This window comes from Rissa tridactyla, chromosome 9 (genome assembly GCF_028500815.1).
Source record: "Rissa tridactyla isolate bRisTri1 chromosome 9, bRisTri1.patW.cur.20221130, whole genome shotgun sequence".
Classification (NCBI taxonomy): Eukaryota; Metazoa; Chordata; class Aves; order Charadriiformes; family Laridae; genus Rissa; species Rissa tridactyla.
This window is the reverse complement of record NC_071474.1, coordinates 2079168-2101466: the sequence shown is the minus strand read 5'-3', so window position 1 is coordinate 2101466 and position 22299 is coordinate 2079168. Positions and strand designations below refer to the sequence as shown.

At 53.8% G+C, this 22299-nt stretch overlaps 2 protein-coding genes across 5 annotated transcripts; both read right to left on the bottom strand.

Annotated features, from left to right (window-relative positions):
* Positions 1-1469: 1469 nt before the first annotated feature.
* CALML4 (calmodulin like 4) lies at positions 1470-8096 on the bottom strand. Of its 2 annotated transcripts, none has more exons than XM_054213626.1 (5): positions 8032-8096; positions 7872-7902; positions 6171-6311; positions 5312-5500; positions 1470-1769 (listed from the first exon to the last, which is right to left on the bottom strand). In XM_054213626.1, the coding sequence occupies exons 1-5, from the start codon at positions 8032-8034 to the stop codon at positions 1672-1674; spliced, it is 462 nt and encodes a 153-aa protein (XP_054069601.1). In that variant the 5' UTR covers positions 8035-8096; the 3' UTR covers positions 1470-1671. The 2 variants fall into 2 exon arrangements, with proteins under 2 accessions (XP_054069601.1, XP_054069602.1); XM_054213627.1 differs by having other exon boundaries at positions 6171-6279; positions 8032-8074.
* A 2173-nt stretch (positions 8097-10269) lies between these two features.
* CLN6 (CLN6 transmembrane ER protein) lies at positions 10270-22234 on the bottom strand. 3 transcript variants are annotated; one of them, XM_054214923.1, is made up of 8 exons: positions 22082-22234; positions 20660-21748; positions 16870-16984; positions 15992-16090; positions 13625-13813; positions 13457-13512; positions 11883-12005; positions 10270-10651 (listed from the first exon to the last, which is right to left on the bottom strand). In XM_054214923.1, the coding sequence occupies exons 2-8, from the start codon at positions 20782-20784 to the stop codon at positions 10363-10365; spliced, it is 996 nt and encodes a 331-aa protein (XP_054070898.1). In that variant the 5' UTR covers positions 20785-21748; positions 22082-22234; the 3' UTR covers positions 10270-10362. The 3 variants fall into 3 exon arrangements, with proteins under 3 accessions (XP_054070898.1, XP_054070900.1, XP_054070899.1); XM_054214925.1 differs by lacking the exons at positions 20660-21748; positions 22082-22234 and adding an exon at positions 19722-20141; XM_054214924.1 differs by lacking the exons at positions 20660-21748; positions 22082-22234 and adding an exon at positions 18094-18227.
* Positions 22235-22299: the final 65 nt, after the last annotated feature.

Here is a 22299-nt window from a genome sequence, read left to right as displayed (position 1 = left end):
AGCTGCCATTTCTCTGAAGGATACGGCCTGGGTCCGCTTCCGTTTCATGCCCAGCGTTCAGCACATCATTTAATCTTTTGTGCTTTTTTTACCCCCGTGTAATAATATTCCATGAGAACAATCTCTGCCTTACCCTTCTAGAGACACCGTTACTGATTTGGAAGGGTTAAGATTGGCTTTTGCTTTGTTTTTTTTTCCGTTTCTAACCAAGTTTGTGCTGGGTACAGTCCTGGTTGATTCCAGGTGGTGACTGCAGCCTGCGGTGTTCAGGCTTGTACCTGCAGTGGCTGCAATGATTTCATTGCCAGTCGTTCCACAAATTGAGCAAAGAGCGAGTTAGTTGCTTCAGCGATAAAGACTCAGAATTAAAAAAAAAAAAAAAAGGGCAGGAGAGGCATGGGTGGAAGGAGGGGAAGGGGGTTCCCGGGGGTGGAAGCCGCAGCATACATGGCAGGAGCGTGTGCTCTGCCAGCGTCCTGCGCAGGTTGCTGCTTGGGCTGTGACGGTGCAGAGATGGTCTCTGCAATTTTCCAGTTGACTCCAGAGAGAATCTGCGGGATGTTGTCCTAGATTTCATACCGGTCTGAGGACCTTAGCTGAGGCTGCCAAGATATAGATGGAATAAGATCAGTAACGACTGCTGTGGGTCGCGTTGATTTTTAATCAGTTGAAAGTCAAGAGAGATGGGGTGTTTTTTTTCCTGTTGTAGAGAAACTGAATTTTCCTGGCCCCTGTTTTTCCCTGCCAGGCTGTCTCTGGGAGTATGTTCTGGGCAGCTAGCCCAGGGCTTGGTGACAGATACATTTACTAAGTGCAGCATTTTCAGCGTGTTGCCTCAAAATGCAGGGGCAGCTTCACTGCACAGAGACTTAACGTGGCGAGATACTGTACCTTAATAAATACTGTGACACAAGTACAACAGTACAGAGATCTCGTGTGCTGGAGGAGCGAAAAACGAGGAGGAAAGAGACAGCGATCATAGACTGTTCCTGTGCTTGGAGACTGGGAGTTGTCCTCCGCAGCCGGCGTCACCGACCGAGGGAGCGGGAGAATTGCCGGCTGCCCGTCTCCTGTCGCTCCGGATGGTCCCCGGGGATGTGGCCACCACGCCAGCGGGGCTGTAAGCCTGACAGCTTCCTGACAGGGGAACATCTGGTTGGGAGTTACCTTATCGGATGATACCATGGATCCATGGAATACCGGGGAGCTGTGCATAGTTGTACTAAATTTACCACCGTCGTGACATAATCAAGCTTCCCGGGGAATCTGTTCTACACAAAGAACTGCGTGTGGAAGCAGCAAATGGTTATGGGTGATGCCGACTTCTTGGAACGCAGTCACCGTGAGACCTTAACAAGTCCTTATTTATGCCACAGTCTGTAGACTTAAATACATTTTAAAAATAAGAGTTGGGTTTTTTTTAAGCATGACACATTTTACACAAAGGAACTCAGTTTATTTAAATTCAGTTTATTTAAATAACTGAGCTCACATCTTGTGACAGCATTTCTCCAGAAATGGGGTGGGAACCCGTGTAGGTGTAAGCACTATCATCAAGGCAAAACAAGGATTTTTAAAGGCAAATGATGATTCCTGAGTCCAGGTAGTAACTGGGAAAAACCGAAGTCAAAGTTTCAGGTCCTGCTCCTACCAAATGTCTTGTTTTGAATTTCAGTAGTCGACCGTAGGAAGACAAATGATGCGGACAAATTCTTCATATTTTATTGTTTCATTTGTTCCAATTTTGGCTTCTTTTAGCAGGTCGTCAACTGAAGGAAAGAGTAAAAGACAATAGTAAGTTTAAGTGGCGTTTATCCAGGGATGTTGTGATCTTCAAAAGAAGAGGAATGCAAGTTTGGGGTTTTCAAATCATTTTTGTTAGAAGTAATAATTTCTGGGATCAGTTGGAGGTGTCATCCAGATAGTAGGTTTAAACTAGCACCAGTTAGCACCTTGATTTCCATGTCTCAACTGTCTGGAGCGGAGATGTCCATCTCTTTGAGTTCCACATGGAACAGATTTACAAATTGAGGCCAAATCAGCTTTTAATTGCTCTTGGTAGGAGTGGCTTATGGGGTTTGAATAGCAAAGCCGTCCCTCTTCAATTTGGCCAAAACTAAGTGCTCATGCAGGTTGTGTGCCCAACTTTCAGTAGTTTTGTGTGATGGTGGTTAATATCGGTGGGCCTTTAGTGTTTGAAAGCAAAGAGTAGTGACAGAAAAGAAGTGGAGCTTTGGGAATGCCTTGGCAGTGATGGCAGTTACCCAACTTAAAATGTTCTCTTCTGTACAGGCTAAACCATTAAAAGGTATTTTTCCTGTCAAATAATGTCAATAAAAATAGAAGAACGTAAGAAATAACACATAGAAAAGTGATGTAAGTATTGCTGAATGGAGCTGCTACTGGGAATTGGATGCCATATTCCTTCGGATGCTGGGAAAGAAGGCGAATTCCCTTGTTGGCTTTACCCATAACATACAGTGGGCGGGTGCTAAAGCGACCAAGAGAAACCCAGCAGCTTTTATTTGATAATGTTTTGGGCAGTGGTTTCCTTCGATAAGGTATCTAAGGCAGTCCAGAAGAGGTTTTCCCTTGCTGCTGTTGAGTGTGTCCAGTTTCGCGAGTGTTTGCCGTTGGATGGGTGGTGGCCGGACGCTACACGGAGGGATGGGGCAGGAAGCTGTTGGCTTGTGGGCCTGCGTCGATCGTTTGCTATTTCATTAGTGGGACGCCTTCTAGGCGTTCAGAGCCTGATGGTAGACTGTTGAAACAGAGGGATCGTACGTGGCGACGTGCTAATTACGAGTCCTCTGTAGTCTCGTGCCCGTGCGGGACTGGTGTCCCCTGGCCGGGGCGGCACCGGAGTGCTGTCCCCTTTGGAAACGGGCGAGGGCAGGTCGGCAGAGCCCGCTCTGCGTTTCCACTCCTCACCTACTTGGCTGAGGTTGCCGGAACGGCCGTTGGGGCTGAACGAGCTGTGGTTTGTTTAAGTAAGACTCAGAGCGCTCGTGCTGGAGCAGAGAATTAACAGCTTTGCAGTTGTGAAATCCAGGGGGAAGGTCGTGGGAGGAGGGGAGGCTGAGGGGGAGAAAAGCTGCTCTTACTGTAAATACTTGTGGAAGGGCCTCTACGAGCAGCGTAACCTGTTTCCTCCCTCCGCTCGTGTATGGGGTGAGACGCTGCTTTCCCCTGTGTTTGCAGGCAGGTATCGGTGTGTGTAAAGGGGGGGTGAGCTGCTGCCGGCAGGGTCTGGTTGCAGCCCGGGGGGCGGGGGGGGGGGAAATGAGGCGCTATCGCAAGAATTTACTGTAAGGTAAGGGACAGTTCTTTCTTTCCAGGAGATCTATTCCTCCTTTCAAAAAATACCCTGATGGTAATCAAATGCTTGTAAGGACATAAATTTAAAAAAAAAAAAAAAAAAAAATTAATTCTTCCCAGGATAAATATACCACAGAAGAAAAATGTGTCATTTCTCATCTGGTAAAAGGACGTTAAATTAAAACAAAGCAAAGGCTTTTCTGGAGCCACTGTCAATGAAGGTACGTGCCGGTGGTTACTGAACAATCGCAGATGCTAATGAAATTGAGCCTGTTTCGGCATCAAATATTCATAGCAGCTCAGCAAGCTGGAGTTCAGCGTGTCGAGCCAAAGGGGGAATTTCTTGTTGAGAAGAAGCATCGCTTGCTAGGTTAGGATCTATAGTGCCTTGTTACGAGGTGGCGTGTGGGCCGCGCATCTACGCGCAAAGCAATGGGAAATCCCCCTGCGCTCCCCGGATCTTTATGTAAGGGAGGTTCTTGCTAGGATGCCTTTAATTAGGGTTAATGTCTCCATGTCTTCACTGTTCAGCTCTCGTAATCGCTCTGGAAGTGTTCTCAGATGTACGTAGCTCCATAAACTATTATTCCCGTGAAACAACTGAAGAAAACACTCAGAAGACGTGCCTTGTTGGCGCGTCACTCGTGAAGCTGGTGATGGTGACTGGACTGACCAGCCTTGCTCTGATTAAATTCTATTTTAACAGGAGAAAGGACAGTTCTCGTACCCCCGGGGAGCCTAATGGGGTCTGTACAAACCCCGTAACCCTGGTCAAACTCACTCCTTGTCCCTAGCAAACTGGCGACAGGTTTTTCTACTTGCTCTCCGCCAAAGATGGGGCATTGATGTGCGAGCTCCGGAGCCCGCAGCGGGGTCAGAGGGGCGAGAGCTGGAGAAGGAGCCGCGGGGGGGGCGGTGGTTTGGAGCGAGGAGGGGACAGGAACCCCCCCATCCCCAGGGCTGGCGGGCAGAGGGGTGCGCGGAGGTGCTGCCCTGCCTCCCCGCAGGCCTGGGCCCCCTCCCACAGCCCGTGGAAGCTGGAAGAAGTGGGGCATGCATTTAAAAAGTTCATATACGTATATAAAATGCCTAGAGCGAAATCAGCTGTCTCAAAGGTTTTGATCATTTTCAGCTTCCTGACAGTTCCCTCCTGCTGTGCCCCGTGGAGGCAAACTTTGGACAAACAGGACAGGGTTTTTTTTCTCCTTTAGAAGAATCTTAATTAAGAAGTCCATCTCTCTTGCAAATTGCACTGGCCACAGAGGTCACCGCAGCAGCTCTGGTGGGAAACGGCCAGCGCTCCGTACAGCATCCCTGCAGCTGGGGGGGCGGCGGACGCTCCCAGCGCCCTTGGTGGGACAGACGCTGCCTTTATAAATAACAGTGGAGCATCTCGCGGGGGGGAAAAATCATCATTCGGGAACCAACTGGAGAAAGGGAGAAGGTCTCTCGGTTAACGGGCAGCTGGCTTGTCTCTTCTGCGAGGCACAAAACCTGCTTGGCGATGGTGGCAATGGGCAGAGGCCGACAGCGGCGAGGGGGCCCCACCGTCACGTGAGTCTAATTAGCCGCAGTGAGGTGACTTCACTAATGCGCTCTGCTCAGCGCTGGGAGCGCTCCCCGCTCTCTGCCTGGGCTGGGCTCAGCCGGGGGCTCTGGTTTTTGTGGGCAGAGTGTTTTAAACGAAGGCACAAGCTCATTGAATGGCTGTGGCAGGAAAGAGACTGGTGCCGGTGGGGTGGACCCGGGGGCACGACGGCACGGTGCGATACCCTGGGGCACTGCACATCTCGGGCACGATGGGGGGGACATCCCTTGGCGGGGACATCCCTTCTCCCCCCACCAAGGGTACACCAGCACTATCTGCTGCTGGCCCAGGTCCTTCCTGGCTTCCCAGCTGGAAGCGCCTGATCCCAGATTTGACTACAGAGGAAAATCAGGAAGGAAATAAGAAGATGGGGAGCATTTGATAAGTCCTGGAATTGCAAAATACCTTCTTCCTCGGAAAGCTTTTCTCCCAGTCTTGTAAGTTTGGCTCTCAGCTCCGAAATGCTGATAACGCCTCTCTTCTGCCTGTCTATCATGGACAAGGCCGTGAGGATTTCCTTCTCGGGTTCCTCCTGCTTCATCTGCCTGTATATTATATTCAGGAAAGTGGAGAAATCCAACTCTGCGTTTCTGTCTGGAAAGATAAGAGCAGATTCTTTAGATGTGGCTCGGTTTTGTAGTCTGGATCCAGACCTAAGCACCCCGCTCCTCTCCCCCCCCAAGTCTCCCCTCCTGGGCCACCTTTTCCCTTTTGCCTGACTCTGGTCTGGACCGGGATGTACCTGCTCCTGGGGGCTTTCTCCTGGCCCCAAACCCCTTTTATAGCTTTGCTACACTTGTGCTCTGAAACCTCTGTATCCAGACTTTTTAATCCAGCCCGCTTTATCTCATGATTCTTCTTGTGCTGTGCTTTGAATTTATTTATGTGTATCTGCAGAGGAATGTCTTCCTGTGCTCTTCTGCCTCTGCTGGTTGGAGTGGATGGTTTCCCATCCTCGGGATCCATAATCAATACGTATGCCTCCGGCATACACGCTCTTGAAGCTTTTCTTTTTTAATGGCACTATTTAAATCTGGGCGCTGGATTGGCTTTGTTCACCACCTAGAACATCGGACTAGGTTTTGGTGGCGGCTCTTGGTTTGCTGTGTTGCCTGGGCTGTTTCGCCTGAGACTGAATATTGTCTGCTGGGCTCCGGGCAGCCTCCTTGCCTTTGCACGTAGTCTCCTGGCCACAGAAAAGCTGGATTTCTCCAACCGTAATGCAGTGTGTTTTATTCCCGTGCGAGCGCTGTGCTTTCCTTACCGATCTTGTGCAAGTGCAGGTGTCTCTGCACCTCTCCTGGCGTCGGGCTGGCTCCCAGGCACCGCATCACTGCCATCAGGTCGGAGGCTTTTATCTTGCCTTTTTGTTTCTTGTCGTACAGAGAAAAACATTCCTTGAACTCTAATTAAAAACCAAAACTCTCTGTTATGCCATGTAAGATTACATTGATCTACCGGTGACGTTTCTTCTCCCGTTGCCCGGCCGGGCGGCGTTGGTAGGGTTCCAGCGGGGATATTGTGTCTGGTTCAGGGTGTCTCGTTTCGAGGAAGATGATGGACAGTGGGGGAGGACCCCGGGTAAAGTGCCAAGGGCAATTAAAATCCAGGCTCGTGAATAGCTGAGCTAATTGGGGTCCTTCAGCCTAATGAAGCAAGCCTGAAAGTGGAGTCAGGCTTCCAAATATGTAGAATGCTGTTAAAAAGTAATTTTTTTCTGCCTTCACGGTGGGAAGGAGAGGGTGCTAAAGGGATGAGCCTTAAGGAGTGGTGGAGGATGCTGGTTTGGTCCCTGCCATGGTCTCTGCAGGGTCTGGCCCTTGGCCTGCCACCGGCTGGACTTTAATAAAAGACAAAAGAACGGAAAATGTGGCATTTGCCAGTCTGCGGTGCTGTCGGCTGCCTGCGTTTAGCGGAGGAGAAACCGCCAGCCCTGCTGCCATCCTGCCGCGGCGTCTCCGCTCCCTCGCCTCTCCCCTGCCCGCCAGCCCTCTCCCCTTCCCCCCCAGCACGGGCTTCCTCAAATAAACGAGTGCGGGTTGTGGCTGACCTAGATAAGGCTGACATCTCGCATCCTCCCTTCCCACTGTGCTGCCGGCGCGGTGGCCGGCTCCTCGGCATGCTCCATGCCAACGGGGACAGTGCTGCGTGGGGCCAGTCCTGCTGCTTTTGGTGCCATCACCTTCCACCCCCCTCCTCATCCTCATCCTCTCTGTCCCTAGACCTTACTGCAGGCACGTCCCCGTGGGTGCCGTGACCCCGTGGGTGCTGCGTCCTCCCCCTGCCCTGCAGCAACCCTGCCGAGCCGCTGAGCCCGAGGGTGCTGCAGATTAACAGATTTGCAATAATACTCTTATTTCGGCTTTCTTCTGCCGTTCTCGTAGCAAACCCTTCCTCATTCCTGTCCAAGGCAGGGGTCCCCTTTCCCGGGGAGAGCCCTGGTGCTTCACAATGAGAATCTGTACCTCCTGCACCATCTCCTCCCCTCCTCTTCCTCCTTCACCTTCGCTCCCATCACAGGTGAAGCCTTGCCAGGCTCCAGCACGGCAAGCGGTCGCCTGAAATTTCCCCTGCCTGGTCTGTGCTGGGTTGGCCAGGGCAGACGCTTTTATGGGTTGGGAGGATGCTGGTTAACCTCCCCCTGCGATCCAGCGCGGGGGGCTGCGGCCGGCTTCAGCTCCCTGCCTGTGCCCGGCACCGTCTTAAGGAAACTGGGGAGATTTCTCTGGTTTCAGAGCAAGCGGATCCCCTCGGGAGCTGGGGGGAGGGCAAGAGGGGGAGCACAAGCCCAGGCAGAGACCCTTTTTTGGGGAGAATGCATTTATATACGTGTGTGTTTGAATGTACATATATATATATGATCCTCAAGATCCCTTCCAACCTAAACCATTCTCTGATACATATATATAAAGCTTGTTAAGCTGTTCTTGCTATTAAAGAAAAAAAAAAGCAGAACTGTACATACCATTAATTTGATCCTGGGACAGAAATTTTGCCTGTAGTGTGATGGGGGGGCGGGGGGGAGAGGAGAAAGACAGGAAAAGAAAAAAGAAAAAAGAGCTTTAAAATCTGGGCGAGGGGAGCAGGGGTTGAGCAGTTTGTATCAGCTGAAGCGCTTCACTCACCATTATTTTGGGGGCCCTCCTTGTGTTTTGTGCTGCTCGTTGGGATCGGAGGCGTCTGCTGCTACTTTTCTATTCGATTAAGGGCTAAAGTCCGCCAGCCCAGGGTGGAGTGTGGCCGGGCTGTAATAAATACCCCGCTGCTATGGCTACGAGACCTGATCCCTGCCAGGGCTGGATCCCGCTGCCAGCACGGCTCCTGCTGGTGTGCCATGGGGAGAAGGGCCCTCCCCAGCCTGCCCCAGGACTCGGGACGGGCCCCCGAGGGGTGATGCTGTCAGGAGGAGCTGGGAAGGAGCTTCCCTCGGTCGGGGTTTTGGGGTGTTCGGGATCAGGCGGGATGGAGATGAGCTGGTTTGAGCACCGAAGGTTTGATAATCTCAAGGAGCTGCGCACCTTGCGCTAAGCTGAGCTGCTGGGAGACAAATCCAGCCTCGCCGAGGCGGCCGGGGAAGGGCGCGGAGGGGGGGATTTACGGCTTTGCAGCTCACTGCTGCAGGGGTTTTGCTGGTGGGCAGGAGGAGTCGTCGATTCGGGGTTTGCACGTCCTGGCTGAGCTCTGCGCTGGGCATGGCTGGCCACGTCGCTGTGCCCTGGCACCCCTGCCTTTGCAGGGGAAGGGGGGGTTTAGGTGTGCCCCCTGCAAACCCGGTGGAGCTGGGACATTGCAGATAGGCTGAGAAGAGGGGATTTTTTGCATGGCTTAAAAAGACCCCTGTCGTCTGAGTTTTTATTTATTGGCATTTATTTAGTTGATCTGCTTTGGAGCAAACAGCCTCCAGCACTGCTGCGTCTTGTTGCAGCCCTTGGCTGGGACTGGGAAGGGGGACGCCGAGGGAATGACGCTGAGGGGGGGGCTGCGGTGAGACCGGAGAGCTTCTGGGGTTTGACCCTGGGTGTGGGGGGCAGGCAGAGCACCCAGCTGCTGCGGACTAGCCCAAACAGCTGTGTTTGCTCAAGTCTTCTGGTCCCTGCCAGCGCTCTGCTTCTGCCACTCCGTTGACGTTCAAGCCGGTGAAAAGCAGGTATTTTACATGAACGTACGATTTCGTCCCATCCTGTCCCCTACAAAAGCAGCCCAACCACCAGCTCGGCGGGGTCCTCCTGGCTGCGGGAGGGGTGATGCTCTGCCTCTCTGGATCTGCTGGTGCTTGAAGTATCCCAAAAAGAAGCCCAGTGGCTGCGCAGGCAGGGCTAGCATGGGGGGGTGGGGAATGAAGGACCTGATGCCGGGCTCTGGTGGAGACCCAGACCCACGAGCAAAGTATTTAGTGGCCGTAGTGACCACCATAGCATGGACCGGACCCTTCCCAGGGCAGACACTGCTCTGTTACAATGACACATTCTCAATCCTTAAATATCATGGGATAAAGGTTCTCCCTTTGAAGAGCAGAGCTCTTCAGGAAGCAACGTGAGTCACTCGGCTTTTACCAAATGTTTTTATTCAGTATGTTTTGCTAATAGCTTTTTTACCTTCTACCGTTTGGATTCCGTCATGCAGGGCTCTAATACAAGTTTTATCGATGTAAACCACGGCAGGGATGCAGCTGGAGTTGCGGGAGCTCAGCTCCGTCAGCTGGGGCTGGAGAAGTGGTGAGTGGGAGCCGAAGTTGCCGGCGCAGACCCGGCGTGAGCGGGGCTGACTCGAGCTCACTCCCTGCTCGATGCTCTTTTTTGGGCTGTGTTTGTGGGGAATTGGCCCTTCTGCCACCAACCAGCCCCTTCCTGCACTGGGCCTGTGCTCAGCAGCGAGGGCTGAACCCCAGCGCTGCGGGTCAGGACCCCAGGAGGGCTCCCTGGGGAAGCACGGCCAAGCAGAGCTGGCGGCAGCAGCTCCAAGGTGGGGCGGCTCAGCCCCTTCCCGGCATGTTTACTCGGCTGGGAGCAGCGTGGGAGGAGCGGATAAATCCCTGCGCCAAGACACGGGGAGGAGGGAGAGAGCGCTCCCGCTTCCCAGCAAACCGCTCCCATTAAAAGCTCAGCGTGGTGGGATGGGGGATCGCTGGCGGGGTGGACCACCCCAACGCCTGCTCCCATACAGGAGCCGTCGGATGTGGTGCCGTCCCCAAAGCACCCAAAAATGGTCCGGCGTGGAACCACGCTGTGTCACTGTGAGAGCTGGCCGGTGCAAAGGCAGGGGAGACGGCCCTGCCATGACCCGGCTTTAAAGCGTTAAGTCACAAAGACTATTTTTCCCTTTTGTTCTAGGTCTAGTTCACATACAAGACGTCTCACAGCAAATGTTGGTCAGGAATTTATTTTTAAATACTTCATCTACATTAGAAAAACTAGATTTTTTTTTTTTTTCTTCAAATCACTCTAAAATATCAAAACTTATAAACTTTCCTTTGCCGCGTGGAGGTTGTTCATGTGCAGGGTGTAAAATGCCCAGGGCTCGGGGATATAGATCACGCCAGGGTACTTCTTCCTGAGAATTTTGTCGTTCCACAGCCAGCCCACCCACAGAGCAATGAGGACCAGTGTTATGATGAAGGAGTAGAAGAGAAAAAGCCCATTGCTGTCCAGGACGAGTCCTTTGCGTTTCTGGTGCATCACTAAAGCCATCATGGCAAAGAAAGTGAAAATGTAGAGGATGAAAATCTGACCTTCTGTCACGAGATACCTACAAAGCAAAAACACTTGTTAGTGCCACCCCCCCGGGAGAAAGCACCGAGCGGCAGCAGCCCCCAGCGCTTCCAGCCTCACCCGGGGTGAAACATCTCCCTCTTCTCCCTGCTCGGCATCAGACAAAGCGAGTTGTGCCACTTCCTACTACCAGCTTTTAAACTGGGATTTGTTTTCGCATTTCTCAGCACTAAATTTAGCACCTGAGCTAGGGGCTCCATTACAACAGGTAAAGAAATGCGTGTCCAGTATGGGATTCGAAAGGTGCTGGGCTCAGTTTGGGAATGGGATGCTTAAAGGCAGAACCAAAGCCAGGCTCTGGCTTTGCCTCGTGGATGTTGTGCTCATTTAGTCCAAAAATCCACGGCTCCCCCTGTGCTGTATGTGGCAGCGGCCAGTCCTGACCGGGTGTTAGCAGGGGGACGAGTTACACTCCCTGGCTCTTAAATCGCGAGCACACGAACTGCAGGGACTCACGCTGATATATTTAAAGGAAGTGCAAAGGGGTAACTGGGAACTGACCAAATCTTCCTGATGATTCTGACTATCAAAAATTAATTTACTGTATAAAAACAGTCTCAGCAGGGGGCAAAGCCACGGGCAAGAGAGAACATCATCTCTGAAGATGAACTGAAAAGTTGTTTGACTGCCATCAGGGAAACCGTTTGGGAAGATAAGGCTAATGAAAATGGGAAATAAATAAGACCTCTCTCAAAAGGCTATTTGGACCCGCAGGGCGAGCCGAGGAGGCAGTATCTGAGCATCGCGCAGGCAGCCCGGGCTCTGTGCAGATTCCTGGACAACTGGTGAGAGCATCCCTATTGCCACCAACAAGCTGAGACCCAGTGGAGGCACTGCAGGAACCCAGTGACCACCCCAAAATCGTCAAGGCGCTGCCTAACAGCGCAGCGAACGGCAGCTTTTAAAGGGGGGCCGACAGCAAGTACTGTGGAGGCTGCGAGCTGGAGTGCAGCAGTAGCAATACGACCGACAGTTTGGCTGAAGGAACACCCCAAGCAGGGACAGGAGCGCTGCCGAGCGACCCTGAAGTTGTCCCAACTTGCAAAGGCCAAAGTGGCTGCAAATTTCAACCAGATTTGATTTATTTTTTTTTTTTTTCCAGCCCTGCAGAGCAGAAGCTGCAGCAAGTTCTGCCCTGGGGAATGGGGAACCCCTGCCTTGCTCCCTCTTCGTCCCTCGCCCGCCCGGGGCGGACAGAAGCCACTTACCAGTAGTAAAGGCTGCTGGGCCCCATCAGAAGCAAGGCAGCCACTGGCATCCTGCTCTCCTCTTCCACAGGGGTGAAGCAGCCGGTGAAATATATGAACAGTATCAGGAAAAAAGGGATGTACCTGCAAACAGAAACAACCCTCTGATCAGCGGTGTGACCCTGGAAAGGGTTTAACCGCCCCCCTCCGCCCCGACTTCCCAAATCCAAATTCTGCACGCAGGCAATTCCCACGCTGAGTCCGCGAATTAATTTGGTGACAGAGCAGAAGCGGAGACCACCCAGTGGCCGGCAACTGGGGTGCAGGGTCCTGCTTTGCGGGGTCCCACAGTGCCGGTCGGGGCATCACCTCTCTGCCAGCGTCACGGCTCTTGCTACGAGATTACGCCGCGTCAGTGCGACAGCCGAAGGGCTGGCGACGCCTGGTGCGGGGCTATCGTACGTCCTCGCTGGGCCGAGACCTGCAGATAACGAGACTTCTGGGGCTCTTGCAGGAAAAGCTTGAATTTGCTGACTAGGTCAAACGCTGGGCTCAAGTGCTCCATCGAACAAGTGTATTTGTTGCACTCCCAGGCTCTAAGCGGCTGTTTAAGGGTGTTGTGTTGCGTTAAAAGCTGAACTGCAGGAAAGCAGGACATGGACCAGGATTTCAACAACCCAACAGAGCCCTTTTTTGATTTTTAGATAAAGGGATTTTCTTGCTTCACCGGGCTCATGGAACAGCGAATAAACTGGGAAAGTCTGATGGGGGGGAGATCTCCCTCCGCGCTCAGCGAGGTCTCAGGATTATGTGGCAGCGCATAAAGGGCCAGAGAGTCCTTTCCGGGGTCTCCAGTGCCAGCCAGGGGATGTGTCTGAGCGCTGGATGCTGCTCCCATGGGCAGGAGCGTGCCGACGGGATATGCCACAGCCTGCGGGCGCTACCAGCACTACCTGCCGCTGCGTCAGCCAGGGCAGCCGCGCTGGATGGAGCACACCGTCCCGCTGGAACACGTCTTTCTAGGGTTGGCTTGGGGTGACAGCGCTGAAATCAGCCCTTAACTGAGCTCCCCGGATCACCGTGGCCGAACAGTCTCTGTTACTGGGCAGCACTGGTCTGGCTACCCGAGCAAGCCTTCCCTCTCGCCGGAGGTTACTAACTAGATGGATGCACGGTAAGGGAGGGGAGCAAAGGGCTGGAGAGACCGGGCAGAGTCGGTTTCTTTTGGGGCCAACTTCCAGAGGAGTAAAGATGTGGGTGGTGACAGCCAGGGCGTCTGCGGAGCCCTCAGACCTGTCTCTTCACCTGGGTATCCTGTGCCCCAGGAGCGAAGACAAGCCATTCCTCTGTCCCCTACGACTGTCGAACAACCGCCACGTCCCAGAAATATCACTGAGACAGAGGCAAAACTAGGGGGAACGGGCAATTTTCCAAGGGAGAGATCCACTGTAATCACACTGGCTATGACAACATTATCCCCAGCCAGCTCTCGTAAGCTGTGTTTTATTCTTTTACATATTAAGCTATGATCAGATCAGATCTGCCCTTCCTTGTATTATGTTCTGAGGCCGCTACATAGACTGTAAATTGCTTACCACATCGAATGACCTAAATATTCATCGTAGTAGTACAGCAGCTCAAAGGAATCAATCTGCAACGCAATGAGAAGAGATTTAAAAGGGCAGAGGGAACAGGACGCTATTAAATAGGAACAAGCAATTAATTTTTTTTGTAAGTGCTTGTATAAAAAACAGTCTCTTTACCAGTGTCTCTGGCTTCAGGTTCTTGATGATGGGATTCTCTCTTACAGACAGATGGTGCTGGTAGCCACTGAAAATCAGGCGATGGTTTACAGAGTCTCCAACCAGGTGGATGCTGGCTCCCATGACAAACATGATGATGCTGACGTACACCATGGATCTCGGTAAGGTCTTGGGGGATCTCTCGATGAGCTAAAAACACCGAGACGTGTTGAACAGCAAGGAGGTACCAGCAGAGACATGCGATGCTCTGGCAAGTTCCGCCCTCTCTGACTTAGCGGCAGAAAATCACTTTAGGTGATTTGGAAAAAATCGCCTATACCCCAGCAGAGGCTTGCAGAGAGCTGGGGGTGAGCTGCTGCCCGCGGTGGCCGGCACCCCGCCGGGGACAACACAGCCGTCCCCCCGCGGAGAGCGGTGTGACCGCACCAGAACGAACTTACCTGATTGCAACTACTCTCCCTAAACGCATCTCAGACACGTCTGCACCAGCCTACGTGGCTTTCAGGTTTGAGTACACACTTTATCCACGTTTGCAACAATAAACCCACATTTTTCACCCTTGTTAAACCTTTCTACAAAGCAGCACCCTTAACCTGAGCCAAGGCTTAGACCGAATCAGTGATCCGGTACTTCTAATAGACTACTCGAAGCAATTTCTTCACCAGATGTGATCAAAACCGATTAATGAGAAACCAAAAGGCAGCTGCTTTCTCTCGTTCCTCCGCTGCGCGGGTCTGGAAGGCTGGCTGTGCCCTCCAGCGGCAGGGAGAGCCTCCAGCAGCGCTCCAGCTGAGCACGCTTCCCTCCCCACGCTCAGCGATGCTTCTTCCTCCTTTATAACGATGATTTTTTCAAACGACTTTGCTGAACTGTTTGGTTTTGATTTTCTTCCTAATGGAACAAACGGGACTCGCCTCTCCGTGAATTTGCTTCTGAAGGGGAAGCTGCGTTTAAACCCCTATCTCGCAATATCTAATTACCAGCAAAACCGGTTGAGGCAACCTTTTAAACACCAGCTTTAGTGCTGAGCTGGCCCTGGACGGTCTCACGGTCTCCTGAGGTCTGGGTGGAGGCGGGCACGTGAGGCTGGTGGGGAGCCCGGTGTTACTCAGAGCCTGGGGACGAGGAGCAGGAGCTTCTCTCCGGAAAAGAGCTTCCTGCAAAGCAGGGAAGACCTCCAAAGATGTAAATCCCAGCTCAAGCAGTTCAGGCTTTGGAGGGGACGCCGCGCGGGTCAGGCGGGACGCATCAGCCCAGCCCGAGGATCAGCTGGGGCCACCTTCGCCTCCCATCCCCCTGCTGCCAAATCAGCTTTGCGGCCCTTCATAAACACTGAAAAGCTCCTTATTTGTATTTAAATTTGAGGATTAACTTTCCCTTTCTCTGTAACTGCTGTACGAGACAGAGAGGACGAGGAGAGCAAAAGGTCCAGGAAAGCTCTCCTCCGGTGGGAAAGGAGGGTGGGACATGTCCTTCGAGGGGACGCTGGACCAAAGAAACGCTCCCTGAATAACAAAGGGATTTTTTTCTGGGGACCAACCCTTCATGCTGTGCTGCCAGGGAAGTCCAAGGCAGCAAATTTTAACCTGAGGAGTTACAATCCAGCCTGCAGAAACCAGCTGTCTCACGCTGAGCTCGAGTTTCCACGTCCCCCAAAGGACCGGATCCTGAGTATTCCTTTTTGGCCACGCTGGCATTTAAAATCTCCCAGACAGACTCGGGAGAAAGAGAATCATTTACATCTTAGGACATAATTCAATTTCTAGCTAATGAAGGTTAAAATATATTTATAATTGCTTTCTCATATCTTCTGGCTGCTAAGTATTTAATATAAGAAGATGTCTAATGATATGACAGTCTTTAACCTCATAAATGGTTTGCACGATCCAGTGGTTGGCAGCGGAAGCAAGATAAATTCAAGCTAAAGATACAATTCTAATGTTGAAGAGCAAGTGTAATTAAGCTCTGAACAAGTTAGACAATCTACTATAGTTCCAGCTGTCTCACAAGGTCTTTTAAGACATGGATGGATGTTGTCTTAAAAACACGCTTTGGCTCGGCCACAGTGAAGGGCACCAACTCCTCCTGAATCCGGAGTTCCCGGGGGAAGCGATTTGCTTTGTCTGTGCAGGGAACCGAGTCGCGTTACGCCGGTCACCGCCTCGCTCTTCAAAAGGTGGCGTCACAAATTCTTTCTGGAGCGGCAAACCTCTAACGTACAGTAGGGCCGGCTGACTGGCAGGAGTTTGGGAATCACCCAACATTTGTTCAACAAGTCCCTGGCCAACTCTTAGCCTCGTCTGCCCCACTTTTACAACTGATAATATTAAAAAAAAAAAACTGTAACGCCTGCACCTCGAGGTTTACCTTTAGCAGAAGAAATGGTGTGATAACGTTGTAAGCCATGTGGAAATAATCTCCGGCACTCGGTTTGTTTAGAGGAAACCACTCCAAAGGTAGGATTATCTGAGGAGGGGGGAAAAAAACAAACGACATCAGTATATCCTCACCACCTCGTGCGCGATTACAGCCCCGTCGCTATCCGAAAGACACGGAGAGAGAACATCCTTGCCTGGGACCACCGCTGCTTGCTAACTGTCAGCTTGACTTCACGTAGCTGTCAGTAAGGAAGTTGGGCGGCTCTTCTTGCATCCCTAAATTGTGCTAAATTCACAGCGTATTTACATCTCGGCTGTTTGCCCTGCAGCGCTGCCCAAAGCCGATGCCGTGAAGTCGTGAGGCCAAGCGAACGAGCCAGGCATTCGGAAATCCTGCCGCAGGGAATCTCCCTCAACCCTCTGCTGCGTGCAGATGCCAGCAATAAAAAATTACATTGGAGGGTAACGGCCCCTTCTGCCCTGCACCGTCTGCAGAGCGGGAGTCCCACGTTCCGGAGATACAGGCAAGGTATGGGGAAGAGCAGTAGGAACCTCTCCAGGTAATTTTTGTTACAAAAACATAAAGTGGTGGGATAGATGAAACAGAATAAGTTTCCCAGATAGCTTCCCCGTGACTGGAGCAACATGTTTGGCACACCAGTATATCACAGCATCTCAATGACATCTCACTAATGTCTCACGACATCTCATTGAGCTCATCTCAATGAAGGCTCCTCAAGGATGTCCCTTTGGTGTAGAGAACAGCCCACAGGTCTACAGGGGACCACCAGGGCTCTGCCCCCCTGTCCTCCACCCTAAAGACGCTGACCGCAAGCAAAGCAGCGGGCCCGCCTCTGCCACACTCACCATCGCGATGGGACGCCCAAAGTCCAGGACCCAGTTCTGCAGAGTGAAGTAGAACCACAGATCCAAATGAAACGGGGAGGTCTTGAAGGTGTCCTCTTTCTTGACTGCGCCATGCCTAGGGATGGCAGAAGTGACAGCGTCAGCCTTAAGTCACATAAGCGGTTTGCAAAGAGGCAGGGAGCAGACTCCAGGTATGCATCCCCCCCCCCAAAACCTGTGCTTCCCTGGCTGCAGGTGTGCCTCCGGGCTTTGGGATCCATGGAATAACAACAAAGTTGAGAGGCCAAAGAGAGGAAGAGGCAGAAAGGCAAAGCGTTGTTACTAAAAACTGCCACATCGTAAGGCGGCTCTTCCCGGCTGAGAAGTGAGCACAAAAGCAGGATGAAAAGCCTAAGTGCTGAATTAAGTGCAACTATTTTTAAATTTTGCATGACAAAGCAAAACTCAACCCCCATGGCACTTCTGCGGAATGCTAAAAATGCATCGGTGCCTGGTGGTACTCAGGCACAGGGATGCTCTGGGCACACTATCACCTTCATCTTCCACTCTGAAGATCCTCCTCCTCCTCTGCCTCTGCAGAGCAAGGCCTGGCCCAACCCCGCTGAAGTCTTTCCATCAAATAACCCTCCCAAGCACCACCGGATCTTCACCTCCCTCCGGGAAAAGCGGATGAATGGCTCTCCCGCCGTGCTGAGACCAGCACAGTGTCAGCCGGATCAGCCTTGAGCTCGCGCTACCTGAGCCCACAGTCCAAACCCAATGGATGGAGGAAGAGGATGGCGGTACCCTGGACAAGTTGGGGTGCCCTGGGTGAGCCGGGAAAGCTGTGACTCCCTGGAAAAGGCTGTCAAACCCTGGACCAGCGGGGGTAATGCAGGTGAGCCAGGGTGCCCGGGATGAGGCTGGCTGCCGTGGGGGGGACCCCGATCCCCCGGGACACCCTCGACAATGGCAGCACCCCGGAGATGGGCTGGCGATATCTGAAATGGGGTGGTGGTACCTGGGATGGGATGGCGGTACCCGGGATGGGGTGGTGGTACCCGGGATGGGGTGGCAGTACTCGGGATGGGGTGGGGGGGCCCGGGCTGAGCCGGGGGGGTGGGAGTTGGGGTATCCTGGGGATGCTGGGGAATGGGCTGGATGGGGCTGGGGACCCCCGAGGAAGGGAGGGGTTGCCGTGCCCGCCCCCCCCCCCCCCCCGCCGCCCCCGGCCCCGGCGCTCACCTGCCCGGGTAGAGCGTCCCGGCGGGCTGGGGGGAACCCGGGGCCGCCGCCGGGAACGGCCGCCGCCGCGCAGCGCCCTGCATGAGCCCGCCCGGCCCGGCCCGGCCCGGCTGGTCCCGGCCCCGCTCGCCCCGGCGCGGCTCCGCCCGGGCCCCGCCCCGGCGCCGGGGGACGAGCGGCGGCTGCGCGGCCGGTGGCCCCGGGACCGCCCCGGCCCGGGGGGGGAGGACACAGCGGGGCGGGGACAGCCCAGTATAGCCCAGTTCAACCCAGCACAGCGCGGTTCGGCCCGGTACAGCCCAGTATAACCCGGCGCAGCCCAGTATAACCCCCTATAGCCTGGCACAGCCCACCAGTACAGCCCAGTATAGCCCAACACAGCCCACCAGTACTAACCCCATATAGCCCAGCACAGCCCAGTATAGCCCGGCACAGCCCACCAGTACTGACCCCCGTATAGCCCGGCACAGCCCACCAGTACTGACCCCCGTATAGCCCGGCACAGCCCAGTATAACCCCCCGTACAGCCCGGCACAGCCCAGTATAGCCCAGCACAGCCCACCAGTACTAACCCCGTATAGCCCAGCACAGACCAGTATAGCCCAGGACAGCCCACCAGTACTAACCCCGTATAGCCCGGCACAGCCCAGTATAGCCCAGCACAGCCCACCAGTACTAACCCCCATACAGCCCGGCACAGCCCAATATAGCCCAGGACAGCCCAGTATAGCCCAGCACAGCCCACCAGTACTAACCCCATATAGCCCAGGACAGCCCAGTATAGCCCAGCACAGCCCACCAGTACTAACCCCATATAGCCCAGGACAGCCCAGTATAGCCCAGCACAGCCCACCAGTACTAACCCCATATAGCCCAGGACAGCCCAGTATAGCCCAGCACAGCCCACCAGTACTAACCCCATATAGCCCGGCACAGCCCAGTATAGCCCAGGACAGCCCACCAGTACTAACGCCATATAGCCCGGCACAGCCCAGTATAGCCCAGCACAGCCCACCAGTACTAACCCCATATAGCCCAGGACAGCCCAGTATAGCCCAGCACAGCCCACCAGTACTAACCCCATATAGCCCGGCACAGCCCAGTATAACCCTGTACAGCTCGGCACAGCCCAGTATAGCCCGGCACAGCCCACCAGTACAGCCCAGCATAGCCCTGTATAACCCTGTACAGCCCAGTACAGCCCAGTATAGCCTGGCACATCCCAGCACAGCTCAGTATAGCCCAGCACAGCCCGGCTCAGCCTAGTACAGCCCATCACAGCCTAGTTCAACCCAGCACAGGCCCGCTCAGCCCAGTATAGCCTAGAATGGTCCAGTACAGCCCAGTATAGCCCAGCCCAGCTCAGTATAGCTGACTCAGCCCAGTACAGCCCATCACAGCCCAGTTCAACCCAGCGCAGCCCGACCTCCACCTCCCTGTGCTCTCCCCCTGCAAAATCCAGGCAGCTTATCTTATTTGTCTTCCGTCTCTAAAGCAGGAGTGCATAACCTTTGCTATTTCTAAAGCAGAGGAAAGGGTGAAGGACGGTATTTAACTCCCTAATTGCTCTTTAGATGAAAAGCTCTTGGCCCTGATGTACCGCCACAGATCTTGATGGGAGTCCTCACCTGGGCAAGAAAATGAGATTCAGAGCTGGGAACAGTCTGGCAGAGAATGAAACGGAAAACACAGCCTGTCCCATGCAATCACTGTATCGTTTTAAGCAGGAGGTTTCATGGAAATAAGGCGGTGGAGCACGGCGTGGCTCTGCCACAGACTTGGCTCATTGCCACGAGCAAATCACTACGTGTGGCAGGTCTTGTCTCCATTGCCCTGGAATGAAATAACTCACGTTCTGCACCCATACGGCACAAAGCAAACGGACATTATTACTCTGAGGAGTCGGGAGTCTTGCTCTGTTCCCTCTCGCCCTGTGTTTGCCCGGATAAATGCCATCAGGCCAGGAGGACTCATGGGCAGCAAATGTGGGAGGCAGGGAAGGATTTGCACCCCCTCGGACTTAATTTGCGCTCCCTGGGACTTGTAGTTTAGGGTCTAAATCGGGAGATGCATCTGCATTTGAAACAAGCAGAGTTCTTCAAGTGGAGCTACGGCTCAAGATGTGCTGCTGGTCGGGGGAAATGGGCATTTAATGGACCGAGTGGTTTGATGCGCTGCAACACCTCGGCTTCTGACCCTGCTCCTGGGCAGGACCAGACCGCAGGGAGCTGGACACACCGAGGTCGATGAGGCTCCAAAAAGCTGCAGAGCAGAGACCTCAGTCTCTCTGCTCAGTGGTGCTGCCAGGAGAGACGGTGGCAGCATCCGTGCTTCCTCACGGACCCTCTCTGTGCTGTTCATGGTAACATGTGGAACACGAGGGCAGTGTTTGCTGGAAAAAACCCACCCTTGAGAAGTGGTGGAGATTGTTGGGGTAATGGAGACAGGTTCCACTTCAAATTACCACAAACCCTGCTCGTCGCACGGTACCTGACATGCCTACGTGGCTGTTAAAAGCTGATCCTCCTTGACTGAACACCGCGCGGCTGACCGCGGCCTGACTCACCTCCCGCTCCCCTCTCCAGGGCTCCTCTGGCAACGCTGGCCATCAGCCGGGCAGCGGCTCCCATACATAATGCACAGCTCGGCCTGCACCAAACTTTCCACAAAGAGCTGCAGCTCCAGTTGCATGATTTTAAATTAACTATTAATATGGCTGATACCGTACCCCCATGAAAACAATGGCAGGCAACAGACAGCAGTGCAGGCTGTGTATCGTGTTTCTTAACACAACCTTTATCGGTCTCACATAACTGGTCGCAGCATGGGGCACCTCCTGAAGGTCTGTTGGAGATGATCTGTGCAGAGGAAAGGAGAGGTGGCCAAGCAGGTGGGTTGCGTTTAGCTCTGGGTTAAGCTGATATGCGTGCAGCGAGGCTGGTGATGGTGTCCCTTGAAACCAAGGACAAAGCTCTTGCGTGTGCTGAGACTGAGCACAACAGGCTTGTTGGGGTGGAGCCATGGCCGAAGCGATGAAAGCTGCTCATCCCTTCTTAAAAAAACCAAAAAACTGAAGGCCAGCGGACTCCTGGGGTGCATTAAAAAGAGTGTGGCCAGGAGGTTGAGGGAAGTCATCCTCCCCCTCTGCTCTGCCCCAATGAGGCCACATCTGGAGTACTGTGTGCAGTTCTGGGCTCCCCGGTTCAAGAAAGACAAGGAACTGCTGGAGGGAGTCCAGCAGAGGCTACGAAGATGATCAGGGGGCTGGAGCATCTCTGTGCTGAGGAAAGGCTGAGAGACCCGGGGCTGTTCAGCCTGGAGAAGAGCAGGCTGAGAGGGGATCTCATCAATGCTTATCAGTCCCTGGTGGGTGTCACAAGGATGCAGCCAGACTCTTTTCAGTGGTGCCCGGTGACAGGACAAGGGGCGACGGGCACAAACTGGAACACAGGAAATTCCGTCTGAACGTAAGGAAAAAATTCTTTGCTTTGAGAGTGGCAGAGCACTGGAACAGGCTGCCCAGAGAGGTGGTGGAGTCTCCTTCTCTGGAGATATTCCAAACCTGCCTGGATGTGTTCCTGTCCAGCTTGCTTTGGGAGGGGGTTGGACTGGATGATCTCCAGAGGTCCCTTCCAGCCCCTAACGTTCTGGGATTCTGTGAACCAAACAAAACCAAATACAACACAAATCAACCCAACCCTACACAACCCAATCCAACCAACCCAATCCAACTGAACCAGACCCAACTGAACCCAGCCCAACCAACCCAATCCAGCTGAACTAGACCCAACCTAACCCAACCCAATCCATCCAACCCAGCCCAACTTAACCCAGCCCAGCCCAACCCAATCCAACCAACCCAATCCAACTGAACTAGACCCAACCCAACCTAATCTGATCCATCCAGCCCAGCCCAGCTTAACCCAACCCAACCCAACCCAACCCAACCCAACCCAATCCAACCAGTCCCAGCCCAACCCAACAGAACCAGAACCAGGAGGGCCCGGCACAGCGCCAGGCCACCCGAAGAGGGCGAGCCATGGGAGGCCGTGCAGCCCGCGGCCGGGCAGCGGGCCATGAGCCCCGGGGGCGGGCGGGCGGCCCCGGGGTGCCCGGGGTCAGGCAGCCGCCTCGTCTGTCCCCGGGGGCCGCGCGCGCTCCGGAACCTCCGTGCGCTGCCCCGGTTGCCGACGGGGGGAGCGGGAA

Excerpts from the sequence above, each read along its gene's own strand:
- CALML4 (XM_054213626.1), bottom strand. Across the intron at positions 5,501-6,170 it reads CCTGCACTTGCACAAGATCG|ACAGAAACGCAGAGTTGGAT; the intron begins GTAAGGAAAGCA and ends TTATCTTTCCAG. Across the intron at positions 1,770-5,311 it reads AAAGCTTTCCGAGGAAGAAG|TTGACGACCTGCTAAAAGAA; the intron begins GTATTTTGCAAT and ends TCTTTCCTTCAG.
- CLN6 (XM_054214923.1), bottom strand. The coding sequence starts at position 20,784 with ATGCAACTGGAGCTGCAGCTCTTTGTGGAAAGTTTGGTGCAGGCCGAG. Across the intron at positions 16,985-20,659 it reads CCTGGAGAGGGGAGCGGGAG|GCATGGCGCAGTCAAGAAAG; the intron begins GTGAGTCAGGCC and ends TGCCATCCCTAG. Across the intron at positions 12,006-13,456 it reads TATTTAGGTCATTCGATGTG|GTACATCCCTTTTTTCCTGA; the intron begins GTAAGCAATTTA and ends TTCTGTTTGCAG.